Genomic DNA, 21229 nt, shown 5'->3' on the forward strand with positions numbered 1-21229 from the left:
CCAGACGATGCTGCTAGAAAGAGCCCGGGTGGCGCAGCAGCCCGAGGGAGAGGGCACCTTCAACGTCTTCTCACAGATGCTGGCAGGGCTGGACCTGGATCAGAGGTAGGCTGCTGGGCAGGTGGCAGAGGGTGAAAGCGGGGTGACCTTTGGGCTCCCTCAGAATTCATTAAACCCAGGCAGGGCTTGGGAGGGGCACATCGGCCTTCTCTGGGAACTGGGCGAAGGACTGAACGGAGCCAGCACCAGGGTCTCCTCCTCCTCTGAGGGGGCTCTAGGGCCTTCCCTCCCCAAAGGAGAGGCTGCTGCACAGCAGCTGCTGCCTTGGCAGAGGGGCTCCCTTCCCCAGCAGAGGGGGCCAGAGAGCCAAGAAAGGCAGCCATGCACTGGAACCAGGCCTGGGAGGGCTTCGCCATTGTCAGTGCCTGGTGGGGGTGAGCAGCGGCCGTTTTGTGAGCCCTTCTTGGTTGCTCTGGCTGGCACCGAGGATGCTGACCGGCTCCTAAGTACTTGCAAGCCCCCCCACCCCAGGCACTGGCATTCTCTGCAAGTGCTTCACTTTGTCCCCGTCCCATTTCCCCTCCCCCACCCCAAATTTCTGCCAATAGGTCAACTTTGCATCTGCACCAAATGGCAGAGAACAGCTGCTTTGGCATCAGAGCCAGCCTCAAGGTAAGGCGCCCCCTTTCCCTGGTCTGTCCCCACCCTCCCCCTGACTGGGTGTCCCCCAAGGAAGTGGGGCTGCAGGCGGCCCGAGGAGGGGGCACGGCTGGGTCTCTGCCCCTTTTTCAGTTCCTGAATGCATCTCCACTTTGCCTTGCTCGCAGACGGGTGGGGTGGGGAGGGGATTGGGGTGTCAAGTGAGATGCTGAATAGGTTCTGACCAGGTGAGATCAGAATAGAGGGCCTTGGTACCTCCCTGGGCTCCACCGAAGCCCCCCGCTGAGGAAAGAAGCTGCCCACCACATGTGAGTGGCTGTTTCAAGTTCCACCAGTGGCCTGTCAGAGCCCTTGCGTGGGCAGGAAAGAGAGCAGAGAATGGCCCTTTGCAGTGCAGATCACACGGGGGTGGGTGGGGGGTGGGTGGGATTTGTGATTTTGCAAGCAGATCCCAGCGCTGGGGCCTTCCTCTGCCCCCTGCCTTTTGCCCACTGACACTGGGTCCTGTGGGTCAGGCAGGTTTCCCCCCCCCACGCCCCCGCTGGGATCGTGTTCCATTAGCAATCTCCATCCGAGTCCAATACTTGCTGATTGAGGAGAGCAGGAAGGCCAGGAAAGGCCACTCTGGAGGGAAGAGGGCGCCCCCCCTCCCCTCCTCTTAGCCAGGGATGCTAGGCTCAGGCAAAGTCTCTCCCCCCAGCCCAGCCCCTAGCCGGTTCTGTTTCCCGCCTGAGCAGGAAGGGACCCTCCCTGAGGCTGGTGGGCGATTCTGGACTCTCTTCCTTCCATGCAGGGAGAAGAGAAGCAGGGGGCATCGGCTGCCTTTGCACAGCTCCAAGCTGCCCTTGGCACCCTGGGAGTCGAGGCGGCTGAGCAGGAAGCTCTGTGGCGGGTCTTGGCTGGCATTTATCACCTGGGGGCTGCTGGTGTTTGCAAAGGTACAGCCAGGAAGAGGGGACCCCGTGGGGCGACCCCCCCCTTTTTTTTTAAAAAAAAAGTTTTTTATTTTATTTCTTATAAACATATTGTAAACGCACATTCTTTAATTCATAGTTAATCACACATATACATATATTTTCTAAAGAAAGAAAAGAAAAGATTTTTAATTATATTCGGGGTTGCTCTTCTACCCTTTCTTCTCCCTTATTTTGCAACAAACCTTCTTCTCCTCCTCCTTTCTTTCCCTTCCCTACCTTTGTCTATCCTCTCCTACTTTCTTTTTTCCTCCTCTCCTTCCTCTTCCCTACTTCCCCTTCCTTTCCCCCATTCCTCCCTTCTTCTCCCCCCTTCTCTCCTACTCTTTTTCCTTACCCTTTCTTCCTCTCCTTTTCCCTTTCTTCTATTCCCCTCTCTCCTTCTCCTCGCCTATCTTATCCTCTCTCCATTCTTTCTCCATTGTTGTCCAATATTTCTCCTATTGGTATCCTATTGGTAGCCCCTTGAGGAACCTACGCTGGCTCTCCCCTGGCCCTGCCAGTCTCTTCTCTGGGGTTCTGCCCAAGACAGTTCCAAAGGCCAAGGAGATGCCCGGCGGGTGGCCCCGACTTCGTGGGTGCGGCTGGTGAAGCGACTCCTGGCCTCTCTTGAGCTGGCCGGCGGAGGCAGAGTTGCCAAGGCAGATGGCCATAGTAGAGTCCAGAGTCTGCCTGGCCTCAGCCGAAATTCTGTCTGGCCTCTGGGTCTGCAGCTGGCCAGAGAGATCCAATCCACCAGGTCTCCCTGAGCCCTTTTCCCGTGTGTGCCCAAGAGGTTAGAGATGGGCTCAAGTGCCCTGTTGGATTCCTTTGGCTGGCTGTGAGTCCCCCAAACCCACCTCTCCTCTGGCCTGGGCAGCCGTCTTTCTGCTTCCTTCCTTGCTAGTTCCTTGTGTCTGGGTTGGAGTTAAACTGGGGAGAGACCCTTGGATGGAAACTCTTCTTGTTTGTGAAGCCCTCTTAAGATGCCACAAGAGAGAGAGAGAGAGAGAGAAGCTGTGAAGTTGCTCATAAATTCTTTAAGCAGTGTTTGGGGGGGGTGTCCCCTCTGCAGTCGTGCCCAGTGATTTATGCACTTCCCTTTCAAAGAGACAGGCGCACAGGACTGGGGAATCTGCTGGGGCTCGGTTCAACAGAAACGTTTCCCTAGCATGCACTGTGCCTTATGGTAATTTCACCCATGAATCAATGATTAATTATTAGGAAATTAGCGCCTCAGTCCGCCAGGTACGGGCATCCTGCTACCCCTGCCAGCTTCTCCATCGAGGCAGTTTTGGAAGAGGCAAGGCATTATTGGCACATTTTTGGGGTCCCTCGGGGGTCTCTCATTTTGACCTGGATGGCCCTTCCCTGATTTTGAATTCCAGAAGGAGTTGACCCTGAATTGGGGGTGGGGAGCTATGGGACCCCGGCCTTCCCAGTTTATGCCCACTTCAGCAGAAGGGCCTTTCCTGTGGATTTTGCACGAGTTCCTCTCCTCTCCTCTCTTTCCTCCTTTCCCTCTCTCCCCCTTTTCTCCTTTCTTTTCTCTTCAACCTCTGAAGAAGACTTGGGGCTGGTTTCCTGCCACCGTGGTTGCTGCTTTTATAACCTGGCTTATTCTGCCTCTCGCCTGTTGACTGATTTCTTTCTAGCCCGCGAAGCAGAAATAATTGTCCCTGCGGTTAAACAGTGATTCTGAAAAGGCACATTGTGCAGCTGGGCTTTTCCAGGGGTGGGGGGGAAGTGGGGGGTGGGTGTTTCCTGAGGCAGGACTGCTCGGGAGGGTCCCGCAAGGACAGGTTCAAAGAGGAGGAGGGCTCTGAATGCCTGATTTTTGGCAGGTGAATCCGTAGGACTCCTGCAGCCGGAGAGGGAAGGTGGCCCTGCCAGGCAAAAGGAAACCAAAAGGCTGCAGTCTCCTCACGAAGGGGCCAGATCCAAATTGCAGCTCATTAGCACCTGCGCGTTTCACCTGAGCAGCCATTCATTTGGACTGCTTTCCTCTTCCCTTCTTCCCTCTGCTTTTAAAGGAGGCTTTGCAAGCAGAAATCGGCCACCTGGTGTCCTGCCCGTGCAGCCACGGTCCCCTCTTTGGCTGCTCTTGGGGGTTCGGTGGAAAGCCAAGATGGCAGAGACTTCACAAACCTACATGGCTGTTGTATTGTTGGGGCGCTGCAGTCAGCCCTCCCTCCCCCGTGCAGTGCCCGTTGCAGGTCTGAGACTTGGCCCTTGTTCCATGGCCAGACATATCCGCTCCTTGGCGCTTCGGTGGAGGAAATTCCTTGACCTGCTGCTAATGTTGGTTTGGTGTGCTCGTGTAGCGACCCCCACGAGGGACAGCCTTGCGCCTCTCGGTTTAGTTGGGGTTTGTAGCGGATCTGGGGTGGCTGCCCTGAACCCGGCCAGGTGCTGATGGACGGATCAACCTCGGTGCATCGGAATGAGGCAGGAAGGGCCAGCCTGGTTCAACGGCTGAAACTGGTGGTGACTGCCACCACCACCCAGTTCCAGCCCCTCCCGAGACTGGGGAGCAAGAATTGGGTGCTGGGTAATCCCAGGACTCCCGAGGGGAGGGGGTTCTGGATGGCCAGGCTCTCCTCCTCTTCCTCCAGTGGGCAGGAAACAGTTCCTGAAGTTCGAGTGGGCCAACCGGGCAGCGGATGTCCTGGGCTGCGAGGCGGAGGAGCTGACCACGGCTGTCTTCAAGCACCACCTGCAACGGATCCTTCAGCAGGTCACAGCTGGAGCCCGCTCGGAGGAGCCACTGGACGGTATGGCTGCGTCCCCCCCTTGTTTTGTTCCCCCAGTGTGATTTCTCCTTGGTGTCCTCACAGACCCCCTTGACCCAGGTGGGGGGCTCCAAGTTCTGCGTCTGGACCCTTTGCAACACAGGGGTCTGTTCTTGTTTTTCTCAGAGACCCTGATTCTTTCTGCTTGTCCACCCTGTCCTGAAACCAGGCAGGCCCCGGCCTCTGAGGGAGATAGTTGGGAGGCTGAAAGGAACGAAGGAGGCAGCCTCTGAGCCCCTGACCGCTCCTCCCAGATCTGTGGCGCTGGGTCGAATCCCCTTCCCCTTTTCCAGCTGCCTCTCCGTCCCCCTCCCCTCCATTAGGCCTGGCTTTTGTGCGCTCTGTTGCACCCAGCCCACGGTTGGGACTGGCCAAGTCCTGCTGCTGCTGTTTCTGCTGCCAACTGGGAGGCAGCCAGTAAGCCTCAGATGGTCTCCTAGCAACCAGACCAGGTGCCAGGTGAGACCTGCTTGGCTGGTTTGTTGCTGGCCCCTGCTCAGGATTGGCAGGGGTCTTCTGCCCCCCCTTCTCTTTGGAGGAGAAGGCAGGGACCTTTCTGCCACACAGGGGGCTTTGTCCCCTCCCTCCCTGGCAAAGCCAGCCCCAGGATGGGCAGCAGCTTGGAATCTGGTGCCCTGGAGCCTGGCCGGGCAGCTTCCCCAAGACGGCACCTGCTTTGGGTTGCACCTGATCCCTCCTCTTGTGTAGCCCTGCAGCCCTTTTGCTGGAGGGAGAGGAGAAGGAGAGCCTCCCTGTCCACGCAGCCCCAGGTTATTCGGCTTCACCGAAAGGGAGAATGGGACGGCTGGTACAGAGAAGGGAGCAGGTGGCTGGGAGGGGGGGATCCCCACCACCTCTGGTGGGTCATGTTCCCTTTTGCTTCCTACACCCTTCTGGTCATTCATTCATCCATGCAGTCAAGTCAGCTGCACCCTCCGTCTAAACATCCGCGAGGGGACAATTCGGAAAGTCTTGAATTCTGAATAGAATAAAGAATTCTATTCTATTCTATTCTATTCTATTCTATTCTATTCTATTCTATTCTATTCTATTCTATTCTATTCTATTCTATTCCAAATCTCGGTTGAGGCCAATATCAAAACCGAAGCCGCCTCTGATAAGAACTGGAATCTGTCAAGCTCTCCAGCTGCCTTTTGTTCAACTCAAGAGATGGGCGGGGGGTGGGAGGTCCCTTTGGAGGGCAAAGCAGGTTCTTAATGTCTTTGGTTCTGCTCTGGGCAGCTTGGCTGGGGGGTCCTGTGGAGGGGACCTCCACCCACTAGTCCTTTTCTTCCCCAGGCCCCAAGCTCAGCGGGGTGGAGTGCCTGGAAGGCATGGCTGCCGGTTTGTATGAGGAGCTCTTTGCAGCCGTGGTGATGATGGTCAACAGGTGGGAGCCCCTTTGGCACCTAAGATGGGGAGGGCAATAATCCATTCAGTGGGTAGGATGCCTGATTCCCAACGAGCCGCTCTCCATTGAAGATATGGCATTAAAATCAATAAAAATAAAATTAATGAGGAAGAAGGCACATAGGAGACCAATGACGGACAGGCCAATCAGGGGAGACTTTTCTCTCCCCCCCACCCCCGTCGAGGACCCTCCCCTAGCGAATATGGTGGTGGGGACTGTGCCACAGGCAGGTGTGGGAAAGGGAGGCTGCAGGGGATGGGAGGTGGGGCGGTGGCTGCTTATTAATAATGGATGTGACTTTGCGGGATTCAGGCGAAGGTCACCGATGTGTTCAGAATCTGGCTGGGGAAAAGCAAGCAGACCCCACCCCACATTGCAGCCCCCTGACTGGGGCTTGCCCCTTACTCCAGGGGGAAGCGAAAGCCCAGGAGGGAGAGGCTGAGTCTGAGGGTTGGACCTTGAGAGGCTCAGAAACAGGGAGCCCTTCTCCTCCCTTGCAGGTCCTTCTCCTCCAGCCAGCTCCCCATGGCCTCCCTGATGGTAGTGGACACCCCTGGCTTCCTCAGCCCCCGGCACCAGAAGGGAGAGCGGGCGGCCACCTTTGAGGAGTTCTGCCACAACTACGGGCAGGAGCGGCTGCAGGGGCTCTTCTACAAGACCACCCTGGAGTCCGAAGTGGCCAGATACCAGGAGGTGAGGCACCCACCCCAGCGCTTCCTCGGCTGTCCCAGGAGAGTCTCCCAGACTGGGGGAGTGGGCTCTCCTGCAGAGTGCTGAGCCCCCCTCCTCTGAGGCTTGCTGGACATTGGCCTCATTGCTGTCCGTTGGGTCAAGAACACTTTGGGGAAAGGCCATGGAGATGGTTGGGGGAGCGGCCTTTAGCTCATGAAAGCTTAGAGCCTCAGGAAAAGATGGGGGGACGGGGGGAGGCAGTGGGGCAGAACAGAAAAGAGGGGACTTTTTTCCTCCACTCGCTTCCGAGGCCCAACCTCCCATCACTGTTTCTTAGGAAAACATTGAGGTGCCTTTTGATCTGCCTGAACTCTCGCCAGCCGCCACGGTGGCCCTTGTAGATCAGAACCCGTCCCAGGTAATTCAGAGGCTGGCGTGTGGTGGGGGGCAGCTTGCCGAGGGTTTGTTGCCAGGGTAAAGTTTTCCTGATGCCAAGGGCAGCGCTGGAAGCAGGGCTGGCACGAAGCATGAGGGGTGGGTGAGTTGGGGGAGATAAAACCCACCCAGAGAAAAACATTTGGGGTGAAAGCTCTGGGCCTTTGCCCCCAGGGATGCCAGTCCAGCTAGGAAGGAGCCATCAACTCAGGAACGAGGTTGACCGAAAAAGTTAGGGGCTCTGAGTGTGTTGTGACTCAGGCCCAAGTAGGAAGCAGGAAACTCAGTCAGTGTAAAAATAAACAAACTTTATTAGAACGGCTTAGAATTATCTCATTCTCAACGTAGTTCAACTAAATCAAAGCAAATTCTTCCCAACACAATTCCTCAGTCCTATCACCAATCTTGGTCCAATTAGGCAAATTGCCAAAGGCCTTTCTTGGCAAAAGTTCAGAAAACACCGATACAAAATAAACGCAACAAGACGAAGCTATCAATGTTGTTTTCCAGCAACGAGCTCAAATGCCGTTGCTGGTCTTTTAAGCCTTATGGGAGGGGCCAATCATCTCTTGGCCCTACTCCCGAGTCATCCTCTTTGCTTTAGCTGCTCTTGCCTTCTGTCAGCTCTTCTCATGCGTGCATTAGGAACAGGCTCCTCCTGTTCCTCTGCCTCACTACTGTCAGCCTTTTGAGGCTCCGGAGTCCACACATCACTCCCTGATGGCCCTAGCCCCACCTCAGCCTCCAACGCAGAGCCCTCATCCGGGCCTTCCCCAGCCTCCAGGACTTGTCCATGTTCTTCCTCAGCCTCATCGCTGTCTGACTCCGTTGCCAGCTCTGTAGGCTGCTGGCGGACCACAACAGAGTACCCTTCCCTGTCTCAGAAATTACCCAGGCTTTCTGTGCTCTTGCTGTCAGAGGCCAAAGAGCCAGGGGGAAGGGTGCCCCAAGGTATTCTGGTGCCAATCTGGCCTTTCAAGTGGTGCCACCGACTCGGATTCAAACCGTAGAAGGATGGCATGAACTGGCATGCTGCTGCCTCCGGTCTGCATTGCTGTGCTTGACCTGCCCTGGTGGGATCGATCCTGATCAGAGGTGGCACGCGCGCGCACACACACACACACACACACGCACGCACACACACACACACACACACACACATGCCATGGCCACAATCATTGTAGGGTACCTGCAGGGAGGGAGAAACGGACTTCCCCGCCCTCCTTCCATGGCAAAATTATTGGGAGGGGACAATAATCTGCTTCCCAACCTGGAGCTGTAAAACCGCAGATTGCTAGGAGGGAAATGTAATATTTCCTGTACAGATGGAATGATATAATAATACATATGTAGCCGCCGATAAATAAATGATAATTAAAATGAGTAATAATCAGTGATTAATAAACCACAGGAAATTTGCTGAGGGGGAGGAGGGGATGCTGTGGGGGAGGGGAGGGGGGGCTGACGCCGGTCTGTCCCCTTTCAGATGCTTCTGTCTTCCGGGGGGCCCTCGGAGGACCCCCAGGGCCTGCTCTGGATCCTGGAGGAGGAGGCCCTGATGCAGAGCTCCAGCGAGAGCAGGGCCCTCGACCGCCTGTGCTCAGCCTTCGGGAAGGAAGGTAAGGCCGAAGGGGAAAGCTTGGGCAATGCCAGCTGCATCAGGAAGGGCAAAAGGGCCTCTTCCCTTCGTCAAAGGCAGCCCCAATTCGGGAGCCGGGCTCTTGCTCTGCCCCACCAAAGGAAGGGGAGGTCTTGCTCTCCAGATCCTTTGGAGAAGGGCGGCTTTGGGGCCTTTCCGTGTCTCTCCTTCAGTGGCATGCCATGTCCGTGCTGCCCACAGTGCCCAACAAGGCCGTAGAACATCTTGGCATCTTTGGCCCCTTCATCCTCCCCCCACCCCTCCCCTGGCAGAACAGCTAAGCTTTACTCCGCCTCTTTGCTGCAGGGCAGGGGGTCTTGCGCAGGTGTGAGCAGCCCCTGCAGTTTGAGGTTGCCCACCGGCTGGGCAAAGACCCCGTTCGCTATGATGCCACCGGTTGGGTGGGCAAGGCCAAGTGGAACCTCTCCGTGCAAAACGCCATCCAGCTCCTGCAGCAGTCCAAGATGTGAGTGGGGGGGGGGGACAGGGGGGGATGCCTCTCCCCCTCTGTGGCTGGATGGGCGGAGGGGCTGTGGTGCCAGGCTGGCTGGGCTGGAGGAGGGAGGCTAGGCTCTGAGGTAGCTTCAAGGGCTGCCTGCCTGCCTGGGGTGGCCAGGTGAGCTTCCAGGATGGCCAGCTTGAGACTGGGCCAATCTCAAGCTCCTGGGTTCATTCCCACTTGAGCACTGGTGCTCACCATCTTTCCACCAAACTATGCAAGCAAGGAAGTGCATCTCTGGGGCACAGATGCCAACTGGGGGGGTGGGGGCAGTTTCCAGGACCCAGGAGGTGGTTGGAGCCGGGCCCGGCTGTCCTGCCTTCTCCTGCCTCACAGGAGGGCAGTTGGTGATGGTGGGGGGAGGGGTGGTGGAAGTTCATTCTGACGGGGGTGGGGCATGAAAGCCCAGGGGAAAATCAGTCCCTTGGCTCCCCTTCTATTCGGCCAGAAAGAAAGGCAGGAGGGCCGATGGGGGCTGCCAAGGAAAACTCGCATCTTTCGTCAGTATTTTAAAAAGGCAGCCAATGTGCGTCAGCTACCCAGCATCCGGCTCAGCCTGGAGGAAGTTTGGATCTGGGGCAGGGGGAGTTTTTAGAGCAAGTTCAATGGAAAAATGACAAGCTCTTATTATCTGGAACAGCACGGCTGGGAAACAGTGGCCAGAGGGCAAGAATTAGCCATTGGGTGGGGTCTCTCCCTTCCCAGAAGCCCCAGGCTGCCCACAGACTCTACTCCCACAGCAGCCCTGCAAAGCAGGCCAGGCTGAGAACTAGCCGGATCCGCCATGCCACGGCTGAGCGAAATTAGCTGTGCCCATTTGGGTGGATTTGGGGAGGCCGAGAGGACGGCCTTCCTGCTGACGAGCCCCCCCCTTCCTTCCCCACAGAGGGGTTCTGAGGAAAGTCTTCCTGCCACGCGCCCAAATGCCCCTGCTGTGCCGCTCCGTGGCGGGCTGGGAGGGCCACTCGCCGCAGGCCCTGCAGCGCATTGGCTGCCTCAGAAAGACCTTCAGTAGCAGCTTGGCCGCTGTGAAGAAGAGGTCGGTGTGCGCCCAGATCAAGCTGCAGCTGGTGAGCAAAGCGCCTGGCCAGGGCTGGGTTATAGAGGTTTCAGAGAAAATGCTTTTAAAAGGCTCTGGTGATCCCAGCTGAGCGTGATCATCAGAAGCCTTTTTTTTAACTTTTAAAAGGATTTTATCCACCGAAGAAAAAATTCTTTTAAAAGAAAAAAAAAAAACTCTGATGATCGCGCGGCTCAGCTGGGCATGTGGGAGGGCAGGGATATTTGCTACCGGTTCTCCGAACCATCCGCTGCCATCACTACCGGATCGGGCGATCCGGTCCAAACTGGGAGCATTTCACCCCTGGTCAGTTTGCAAAGGCAGCTCCTGCAATTCTGACAGGGAGAGAACCAAGTCGAAGGCAGGCAGATCCTCCTTTGCTTCCAACAGAAATCACTTGTGAATGTGATTGACAAGGGAGAAAGCAGGTTTTTGGAAATGCAGGGGCTTCGTTTTCCCAGAACAGCCATAGAGATGGGGGTGGGGTGTCCCTGTGGAGCCGCCTGGAAACAAAACTTGTGCAGAGCCTGGCTGCTGCTGCTGCTGCCCTTGGGCCCCTCCTCAGAAGCAGCAAGAAAGGTGATTGCTGAGGGATCCCTCTGAAACCAGCCTTCCTCCCCCCCACAGGATGCTCTCAGCAATCTGCTCAAGCGGTCTCGGATCCACTTTCTCCATTGCCTTGACCCGGGAACGCCGCAGGAGCCTCAGCCACCCACGGAGGCCTCGGAAGCCGCCCCAGGACCGGCGTGGGACGTTCCTGCCCTGCGCGCCCAGCTCTCTGGCAGCCTGATCCTGGAGGCCTTGCGGCTGCACAGAATTGGTGCGAAAGGGAGGCTTTCTGGATCTCCCTGCCGAGTGCAAGGGAAGGGCTGTGCGGGGTGGGGAATGTCGCCCACCCTTCCTGGGTAGTGGTGCAGATTACACAACAGGCGACTGAGGGATGCAGGAAGTGGGGAAGTTTGGCTGGAAACTGGCTGGGATTCTGACCACGCAAGGAAGCCTAGAAGAAGCTGAGACCAACTTCTGGCTGGGAATTCTGGGCGTTGTAGTCTCCAGAGAACTGTGAGGGGGGTTGGGCCACTAGGTTACCTCTCCTCCACACGGCTGGCTGGTTCGCACTGCCCCAAATCTCTTTGCTTTGTGAGCAGCTTGTTAGTGTTTGCAATGAGAAAAGGCCACTTCTCTCTGCTTGTTTGTTTTGGGGGAATTTATAAAATATGTTTCTGCACATGGTTCCCAGGACAGCCACTCTTTCAAATAATAAGTACAAACACAATGAAACTCAATAAAAGACCTCGAAAACGGCTATAATGTCAATGAAATCCATCAGAAGCCGGGCAAGTGACAGCCCAGAGCTAACTGTGTACAGGCCGTAAGGGAAGTTACGGGGGATGCTGGCTGAGGAGCTCTTTCCCTGTTGGACAAGACCTGGGGGCCTAGGGATGCTGCAAAGCCCTCTTATCAATCTCTCCCCCCCCCCCCACACACACACGTTTAATTTTCAGCTGGGGATGCAGAGGGATTTCTGGGGGCTGGCCTGGACTCAGCTCTTCGGGGTTGGTCGACACGCATTAAACTGAATGTGCAAGAGGGGACTCCCTCCTCCAGGCACTTTGGTGGGGGGGGGTGGTCTCAGTGGTCTGGGATGCTAGTTCTTGTGTACCAAGCGCTTCACCTCTGTTTATGCTCCGGCAGGCTATGCGGATCGCATGGAGCTGGCTCAATTCTGGAGGCATTTCCAGGGCTTGGCTCAGCCGGAGATGAAGAAGTTCACCTCAGCCTATGAGTTGACGGATGAGAAGAAGGTCAGAAGGGGAAGCGATGGAGGGAAGGAGGGAGGGAGGGAGGGATGATGGAGGGAGGGATGAGCCCAGATGGCCACTGCAGCTTCAGCCGATAAAGACAGGAAAGCCAACCGTCAGCCCCCCACCCCATCCTCGGGTTGGCCATGTGTTCATGGGAAAGAGGTGGGTGTGTGCCGTTGTGTTGTGAAAGCAGCTGCCCTGTGGGTCCTCTCAGCGTGTGGGGTTCTGGCGGAGGATTTAACAAGAGGCGTCTGATGGTGGAGAAAGGCCACACCTGCCAGGTTGCGCTGCAGGGAGACTCGTTCGACAAGTGCTCCGGCTTGCTCATCTGCCCGGCAGGGTCTTCAGTGCTGAGGATCTGAGTGGCACAAGGAATGTGGGGGCTTGAGGTGGTGGTGGTGAGGAAGTTCCCAAGCTCAATTCCAGTGACCCACAGGGCTGCTTTGGGTCCGAGTCTCCCCACAAAGGGACCCCAAAGAGATGTCCAGCAGCTGAAGGTGGGACCGCAGGGGAATCCTGCTGCAGCTCTGCAGTTACGGCTGCCCCATATGAAACTGCCGGGTGAATTTCTCCTCTCTTAAAGGCAAAATAACCCTGGCTCTACTGATCCATAAAAGGGAGAGAGAGGAGGAGAGGGAGAGGGAGGGGGTGGGGGGAGAGGGGGAGAAAGAGGGGGGAGAGGGAGAGAGCGGGAGAGAGAGAATCCGAATCTGAATCTGTACTTGGGAAATTCCAGCCAAAATGTTGGCGGAATGCAGCAGTTGAAGACTGCCGAGCAGTCAAGATGGGGCCACCGGGCCGATTGTGGGCCTCATGATGCGGGGCAGCCCAAGGGCTCCTCCCTGAGATTTCGGCCACTGCTGCAGGTCCCCTGAAGGCTGGTGCTCCTTCTTCCTGCAGGCTCTGGAGGAGCTCTTCCAGGCCCTCGATCTGGAGAAGAAGAGCATTGCGCTGGGCCACACTCAGGTACCGGAAGCAGCCACCCTGGTTCTTCTCACCCGCCTGGTGGGAAACGGGCAGCGGCTTCACCCTCCGTCCCTCTGGGCAGGTCTTCCTGAAGACTGGCGTCCTTCCGCGTCTGGAGAAGCAGCGAGAGAAACTGGTGTCCCAGAGCCTGGTCCTGCTCCAGGCGGCCTGCAGGGGCTTCCTCTCCCGCCAGAAGTTCAGGAAGTTAAAGGTAGTCCTGCTCTGCACTGGGGGAGGGCGGCCCTGGTGGCCCCTGGATCCAGCGGGGAGGTTGGAGGGGGTCTCCTTTGGGGAAAGGACCCACAGAGGCTGGTGGCTTTCAGCAGATTCCCCTACTGAGCAGAGGGAAACTGGGGGGCTCCCATGGCCCCATCCTGTCTCTCTCTGGCCTACAGCGCTGGAAGACGCCTAGCTGGAGCCCAGCGTCAGGTTCACACTGGGGTAGTGGCGGTAGTGAAATCCAATTTTTTTTACTACTGGTTCTGTGGGTGTGGTGAGCGTGGCAAGGGCAGGATATTGCAAAATCTCCATTCCCTCCCTACTCTGGGGCCAGCCAGAGGTGGCATTTGCAGGTTCTCCAAACGGCTCAAAATTTCCGCTACCGGTTCTCCAGAATCTGTCAGAACCTGCTGGATTTTACTCCTGGGTAGTGGTCTTAGTCCTTGGCCCTGAGGTGTCCCCCACTTCTGCTTCAGATCCAGAGCCTGGCTGCCCGATGCATCCAGAAGAACCTGGCCGCCTACCGAGCTGTGAAGAGCTGGCCGTGGTGGCAGCTGATGTGTACCATCCGGCCACTCCTGACCATCAGCCTGGCAGAAGGCCAGCTCCGAGTCAAGGAGGTACCTGAGTTGCCAGGAGAAAAAGGGGGGAGGGGCGAGGCTCAAATCCTGATTTTCCTTAGATTCAGCAGGAAGCTTGAGCTAAATTGGTCCTCCACCTGGTGCACGCACACACACACACACACACACACACACACACACACACACACACAGAGAGAGAGACCCAGATGCCTTGGCTGCAATCCCCAGCCCAATGCAGACCCAGCAGCCTTCTTTTTCATCGGGGTGATGGGCAATTGACCCCCTTCTCAAGGCAGCCATTTTGGGAGGTGCCCGTGCAGCCTCTCCATGCTGAGTGATCCTGAACTCAAGTTGCAGATAGATAAACCCTGAAGAACTTCCTTCCTTCCTTCCTTCCTTCCTCCCTCCTTTCCTCCCTCCCTCCCTCTCAGGAGGAGCTTGCAGTGCTGCAAAAAAAGTTGGAAAATTCAGATATTTCTCGCCAGGAGCTTCGGGAGAGCACTGAATTGCTGGAAACCAAGGTAGGTGGGCCACTGCCGCGGCAGATCCAGGCGATGCTTGGATTGCATGTTTGGAAGTGTTCATGTGAACAAGGAATAGGAGGGGAGGGGAACCTTTGAAGCTTTTTTCTAGCATGGGGAGGGGGAGGCGGACAAGCTCTGCTTCCACAGGTTGGCTTCTCCTACAGGTGGGCCACTGGACAGGTGGCAGGTTCTCACTGCCCCTTGATGGGTTCTCCCCACCACCACCCCGCCCGACCTTTCTGAGGCTGAGCAAAAGTCAGCAGCTGCCCATCGCAGCCGCGTCTCTTGGGTCAGCATTGCAATCAGCAGTGCCAAGGGACGCTTGTGCCATTGAGTGATGGAGGAGAGAGGGTGAATTTGACGCATCTGCAGTTGGCACGAGCGCCTGGCCCAGTGGGCAACAGGAGCGCCACAGAACGTTCTCCCGGGTATGATGGGAAGCGGAGGGGAAAGACAGCAGGGCAGATATAACCCGGTTTCAGGACTGAGGCAATTGCAGCCAGCGACACCCTCCTTCCTTACCCCCTCTCGGTTACAGTCATGCCAGCCTCTCCTGGCCTGGAAGGAATGGCCCGGGCCGAGATGGCACCTAACGGCGGGCAGCAGGGAGATTAAAGCGGTGATCCTACTTTCTGCCTGCTTCTGCAGTTGCTCAGCGCCTCAGGCCCTCCTTGGCCGCTGGGGTCCCCTGCCACTCTTGCTGCCTCTCCCTCCCCCTTTATCTGCCCCCCACCAAGCCCCAAACGGCCAGCCGGTGTGGGCGAAATGTTCAGGCCGAGGGGCTGGCATAGTCCAGGGCTGCGGTGCCTCGGCCAGCTGGGCCCTTCCGTGGCAGGCTGGTAGCTTGCCTGGCCTCTCCATCAGCTGGGGTGGGGGGCGTTTTCTGTGGTCTTGCTGCTAGAGACACGGGGGTGCCCTGCCTCAGTGCTTGGCATGTGGGATGCAGCATGGAGAAATGCTAAGAAGCCCCCTCCTCACCCCACCTTTATCCAGCCCTGCAGGATGGAAGCATCCTGGTGGACGGGGATCTGCTTGCTTGGATTCCTTATCAACCTGGAGGCTAAGGAACACAAGCAAAAGAATTGGGCTTTGTTATTATTATTATTATTATTACTATTTTTAAAGCATTCCTATCACGTTCTTTGTCATGCTTGACTCCAGAACAATGGGTAGATTGGTAAGAGCACTTGGGGGAGCGCTTGCAAAATGGTGTAGCATAAAAGGGGAGGGCAGGGGAGCCCGGGACACCCAGCCGGGAGGGTCTTCCTTGCTCTAGTCTCATGCGGAAAGGAGTTAGAAGAAGCTCTAGAATTTTTGCACCTGGCCTCTGCAGCCCTGTGAGGTGGACCGACCGGTGGGGGCTCTTGGGGCAGAGGAGGGGGAGCAGGAAGGTCCCTTCCTGAAAGCCTCCGGCTGGCGTGCTCCAATTCCCGCTCTCTCTGCCAGGCCCAGCTGGGGGAGGGGGGGGCCTCCTTCCCGGCTTCCCATTGAGATGCTGGAATTTTGCCAGATCAGCTTCTCAGGCTTTTTCTCCCCCTTTGCCCCCCCCTTCCCTTCCCCCGAACTTGGCAGGCATTTGTTGCACATTCGGCTGTGCAGGGAATTAGACAACAGTTGTTTGGCACGCTCCCGCCAAAGCCTCTTTTCAGCAATTAATTAATTAACACTATCATCATGCCCTGAGCACCCGGGAGATTATCAAATTGTCTCAGGCTTCCAATAAACTTGTGGAGAGGATTTATGCGAGGCAAGGAAAACTCCCTCCGAAGCCGCCTCCTCTCCCAAAGCTCAGGACGGGAGCCCAAATGGACAGAGGGTCCCCCTGTTGCCCCTTCCTCCCTTCCAGCCGGCCTCTCGGTCATGGCTGCGCAGCCACTCTGGAAGCCAGTAGAAGCTGGCAGATACTGTGAGGGCTGGTATTCCTGCCAGCGTGGCTTTAGTGAGATTATCTGTCTATCACTGTATCTCCTCTCTCCCTCTCCCTCTCTCTCTCTCTCTCTCTCTCTCCCTCCCTCTCTCTCATCTATCATCTGTATATCCAGCTGCTGAGGTTGAACATTGGTCTGTCTGTCTGTCTGCCTGCCTGTCTGTCTGCCTTTGCTCTCAATCCACACAGGGAACCCAAGTCCCGGACAAACCAGTGGGCGATTCTGAATGATGTGGCTTTCCTTAGTCTCCTATTTATTTCCTTTCTTCCGAAGTATCAGGGGTGGGGGATGGTGGTGCTGTCCCTGGAAAAGCCTCCCTCCCTCCCTCCCTCCCACCCACCCACCGCTTGTTTCTGCTCTGCTTAGGTCATAGACCTGGCGGCAGAGTTGTCGGACGAACGCTTGAAAGGAGATGTCGCCTGTCAGGTCCTGGATGCGGAACGTGCCGAGAGGCTGCGGGCAACAAAAGAGGCCCAAGAGCTGCAGGTGCGTGGGTGTGTGTGTGTGTTGATGGGCGCAGAGGGGCTAGCAGCGGTCTCCGTCCCTGGCATCACCAAGGCAAATTGTCCTCCACCCAGCAATCCTCACCCCTCTCGGCCTGCCGCTTTCAGCCCCCGCAGCTGCCCTCCTCTCAACCCAGTGTGGGGCCCTGAATGCACCAAGCATAAACGCTGCCAGGCTCAGACAGTTTAGCCGCTGAAAAGCCGCCCTGGTGCCCAGTATAGATTGCCTGCACATAAACAACCAAAACGGCAATGAAAGCATCCGTTCACTCTCCATCTCCAGTTTGGAGCAGCTCCTGGAAAATCAGCTGAAGCTGGTTTGAAAAGGGGCTCTGAATGGAGGAAGTAGAGCTAGGTGGCAGATCAGGCATTGCGGTCCCACCACCAAGGAGGTCCTGCTTGAACCTGTTGTGACTCAGGCCCAAGTAGGTAGTAGGAAACTCAGTCAGTATAAAAACCAACGAACTTTATTAGAGCAGCTGAGAATTACTTCATTCCCATTGTAGTCCAACTAAATCAAAGCAAATTCTTCCCAACACAAATTCCTCAGTCCTATCACCAACCTTGGTCCAATTAGGCAAACTGCCAGAGACCTTTCTTGGCAAAAGTTCAGAAGACACAGATACAAATGCAACAAGACAAGGCTATCAATGTTGTTTTCCGGCAAAGAGCCCAAACGCCATTGCTGGTCTTTTAAGCCTTATGGGAGGGGCCAATCATCTCTTGGCCCTACTCCCGAGTCGTCCTCTTTGCTTGAGCTGCTCTTGCCTTCTGGCCGCTCTTCTCATGCGTGCATTAGGAACAGGCTCCTCCTGTTCCTCTGCCTCACTACTGTCAGCCTCTGGAGGCTCCGGAGTCTGCACATCACTCCCCGATGGCCCTGGCCCCACCTCAGCCTCTGACGCAGAGCTCTCATCTGGGCCTTCCCCAGCCACCAGGACTGGTCCATGTTCTTCCTCAACCTCATCACTGTCCGACTCCATTGCCAGCTCTGTAGGCTGCTGGTGGACACAACAGAACCCGTCTCTTCCTCCCAGAGGAAGCAGCACCAAGGCCTCATTTCTGGGTCAGCCGTAGAGGCAGCCTCAGAGGTTTTGTTCCACATGGGCCGGTGCAGCCGCGGTTGGCGTGGCAGAGACGGCGCCTGACCAGTTTGGCCCCAGAGCAATTGAGCCGGAAGGTCCGTTTGCAGCTGTGCCCCTGAAAAAGCCCCACGAGAGAGGAGGAAGCGGGGTGACAAGGGCTGCTCACAGAGCCTTCAACCTAGGCATCTCTTTCCTTTCAGGCCAAGCAGCTGCAGCTTCAGAAGCGGCTGGAGGAGGCCGAAAAACAGCTGGGGGAAACACAGCAGCAGCTTCAGCTCCGTGAGATCGAGGCCAAGAGCTCTGGGAAAGGTGGGAGGCACACACACGCTCACCCCGCCCCCCCAACAGGATCTGGGGCAGCCCTGAGCTGGTGTTGATGGGTGCTGCCCTTCCCTTCCTACAAAACCCAACTGGCTTTGGCCTCTAAAAGATAGTGGGGCAGCGAACGAAGGACGACGTCTTCGAGGACGCCTCTTGCCGTGGGGCAGCAGCCTCCCCCTTCCCCACTGCTCTGCTAGATTGGGGCGCCTGACAGTTCTCCCAAGTGACACCTGTCTCTCCCCTCATTTTGACGGGGGGGTGGGGTGGGGCATTGGGGAATGTCAGTTTGAGTCAAGCCACAAGGCGCCCCTGGCTGACCCAGAGAAGTTCTGCCCCAGATCTGTCAGGATGTCTTAGGAAGTCTTGGGAAGCCAGGCTGAGCACAGCATCCAAGGTTATTGCCAGCATGGCGTGAAAGGCACCGGGCTCCCTCCGCAGACGACCTGCCTGGGAAGATTGGGAGGCTTCAGCGCTGCTGGGCTCTGGGGACACCTGGGGGGGTGGCGCTGAGACCCTTTCATTTCTCACTTGGCCTCTCTGATCCAGGGAATAGCTCTGGACAGGAACCGTGTGAACCAGAATTTCTGGGGCTCATTTTTAAGGCTGCCCTGAGGCCGAAACCTTTTGAGACCCTCTGCTTTCTTTCTGGCAATTGGAATTGGATGCCTGAGCCCCTCCAGCCTTCGGGCCACTGCTGCGTGTTTGCAAGCAGCCTGCCCTGAGGTTGGGCGTGGCTGGCCGGCCGGCCGTGCAAACACGGGATCCTCTTGCACTGGCAGGGAATGAGTGGCAGATGCGCCTGGACTGCGCAGAGACCGAGACGGCGTTTCTGCGGAAAAGAATCGGCCAGCTGGAAGAGAGGCTGGAGCGGGAGCAGCAGTCCAAAGCGGAAGTGGAGCAAAAGGCAGGCCACGGAGGGGGCACACGCGTGTGTAAACGCACATGTGGGGGAATGCAGGAGGAGCGCAGGACTCAAAGACAGCCCTCCCGGGGGTCTTCCCACCACTGCCCAGCTGCTGCCTTTGACCTCACAGCGTCCCCGGCTGGGCCTGGCTGGGGCTGGGGCTAATCCGACGCAAAGTCCTCAGGGGCTTTGGGAGTCACACCGCAGCGGCCAAACTCTTCATCCGTGCCAGAGACCACATGGCTTGCATGGGCACAGGGCAGCTTTAGAGGCTTTCTGAGCAGCCCTACGGTGGGGGCAGTGGGAGGTGTGTGCCCTAGAGAGGGATGGCTCTCTGTTCACGCCCCCCCCCCCCCGCTTTGCAGCTCAGCCAGGTGCAGCAACTGTATGAGGAGGCCAGGCGGGCAGCCCAGCAACTGAAGCGGAAGTGCCAGCAGCTGACCTGCGAGCTGGAGGACACCCGAGTGCTGATGGAAAACCAGCAGAGCCGCAACCATGAGCTGGAGAAGAAGCAGAAGAAGTAAGTCTGCCCGAGGGGGAGCACAAGAGCCCCCCCACTTCCCCGAAGTCCCTGCGCTCTTTCAGCAAGGCAATGGCAGCCTGTTGTGACCTAGGCCCCAGTAGGTAGTAGGAAATTCAGTCAGTGAAAAAAACAAACAAACTGTATTCAAACAGCTGAGAATTATTTCATTCTCAGCGTAGTTCAACTAAATTAAAGCAAATTCCTCCCAACACAAATTCCTCAGTCCTATCACCAATCTTGGTCCAATTAGGCAAACTGCCAAAGGCCTTTCTTGGCAAAAGTTCCGAAGACACCGATACAAAACAAATGCAACAAGACAAAGCTATCGATGTTGTTTTCCGGCAAAGAGCCCAAATGCTGTTGCTGGTCTTTTAAGCCTTATGGGAGGGGCCAATCATCTCTTGGCCCTACTCTCAAGTCGTCCTCTTTGCTTTAGCTGCTCTTGCCTTCTGGCAGCTCTTCTCATGTATGCATTAGGAACAGGCTCCTCCGGTTCCTCTGCCTCACTACTGTCAGCCTCTGGAGGCTCCGGAGTCTGCACCTCACTCCCCGATGGCTCTGGCCCCACTTCAGCCTCCAACACATCCAGGCCTTCCCCAGCCTCCAGGACTGGCCCACACTCTTCCTCAACCTCATCACTGTCTGACTCCGTTGCAGCTCCACAGGCTGCTGGCGGACCACAACACAGCCATCGGCACTCCAAGCATATTCAATGGAAGGGATGAGGCTGGGGGGGAGCATATATTAGGGGTCCTTCCTGGTCTCCCCCCCACCAATAATGGCAGCATTCTGTTGTGAGGAGGGTCCAAGAAGGAGGGAGGGAGACCATTGAGGGAGGGGGTTTCCAGGGGCTTCTTGCCCCATGGCTTACCCAAAACTGGACCAACTCTGTAGGGAGATTGATTCCTTATCCGCATTCCAAAGTCCACGTTTCCTGGCAGGTTCGACCTGCAGCTGGCCCAGGCGCTGGGAGAGTCGGCCTTTGAGAAGAGCCTCCGTGAGAAAGTGGCACAGGAAAACTCCGGCCTGCAGTTCCAGCTGGGCAGCCTGCGGCACAGCCTCGAGGTAAGACCCGGGTGGGCACAGTGGAGACTGGCCGTGCCAGCTTCCTGCCGGGCTGAATCCCAGCGCCCCAAATGAGTGTGGGGGCTGCTGGGATTCAGGATCCAGAAGAGGCTGGCTTTCCAAGGTCTTCTCCACACTTTCCTGCTCTCTTTCCACCACCCACCCTGGCAGCAAAAAGAGTTGGAAAATGAGGGCCTGGGCCAACGGGTCGCAACGCTCAGCTGCCAAGTGGATGAGCTCAGCAACTCTGCCAGCCTGGACGCCGGTGCCCCAGCCGCCCTGCAGAAGAAGCTGTGGGATCTCGAATCCAGGACCTGGGAGCAGCAGCAGGAGCTGAGCCAGCAGACCATGGCTGTTGAGCAGCTGGAGCAGGTGAGCCCCCCCCATCCACGGTCACCCTTCAGGGCCCTGTCTTCCTTTTTTTAAAAAAAAATTATTTACATTTATATCCCGCCCTTCTCCGAAGACTCAGGGCGGCTTACAGTGTGTAAGGCAAGAGTCTCATTCTATTTGTATATTTACAAAGTCAACTTATTGCCCCCCCAACAATCTGGGTCCTCATTTTACCTACCTTATAAAGGATGGAAGGCTGAGTCAACCTTGGGCCTGGTGGGACTAGAACCTGCAGTAATTGCAGGCAGCTGTGTTTTAATAACAGGCTATCTTACTGCCTGAGCTACCACG

The 21229-nt window shown here is 56.7% G+C and overlaps 1 protein-coding gene across 1 annotated transcript in view; it reads left to right on the top strand.

The window, feature by feature from the left end:
• Window positions 1–21229, top strand: part of MYO18B (myosin XVIIIB) — a 48741-nt gene that overhangs the window by 8963 nt on the left and 18549 nt on the right. Inside the window, exons 10-31 of the mRNA XM_058158481.1 lie at window positions 5–105; window positions 609–672; window positions 1454–1598; window positions 4229–4387; window positions 5705–5795; window positions 6317–6509; window positions 6826–6906; window positions 8410–8542; window positions 8869–9028; window positions 9948–10131; window positions 10749–10941; window positions 11817–11926; window positions 12827–12892; window positions 12975–13103; window positions 13588–13731; window positions 14124–14213; window positions 16511–16630; window positions 17933–18041; window positions 18833–18957; window positions 19323–19477; window positions 20422–20545; window positions 20717–20917. Of these exons, the coding sequence (XP_058014464.1) occupies window positions 5–105; window positions 609–672; window positions 1454–1598; window positions 4229–4387; window positions 5705–5795; window positions 6317–6509; window positions 6826–6906; window positions 8410–8542; window positions 8869–9028; window positions 9948–10131; window positions 10749–10941; window positions 11817–11926; window positions 12827–12892; window positions 12975–13103; window positions 13588–13731; window positions 14124–14213; window positions 16511–16630; window positions 17933–18041; window positions 18833–18957; window positions 19323–19477; window positions 20422–20545; window positions 20717–20917 (2877 nt within the window). The remainder of the gene's footprint in view (window positions 1–4; window positions 106–608; window positions 673–1453; window positions 1599–4228; window positions 4388–5704; window positions 5796–6316; window positions 6510–6825; window positions 6907–8409; window positions 8543–8868; window positions 9029–9947; window positions 10132–10748; window positions 10942–11816; window positions 11927–12826; window positions 12893–12974; window positions 13104–13587; window positions 13732–14123; window positions 14214–16510; window positions 16631–17932; window positions 18042–18832; window positions 18958–19322; window positions 19478–20421; window positions 20546–20716; window positions 20918–21229) is intronic.

The sequence above is a fragment of the Ahaetulla prasina genome, chromosome 15, assembly GCF_028640845.1.
Source record: "Ahaetulla prasina isolate Xishuangbanna chromosome 15, ASM2864084v1, whole genome shotgun sequence".
NCBI lineage: Eukaryota > Metazoa > Chordata > Lepidosauria > Squamata > Colubridae > Ahaetulla > Ahaetulla prasina.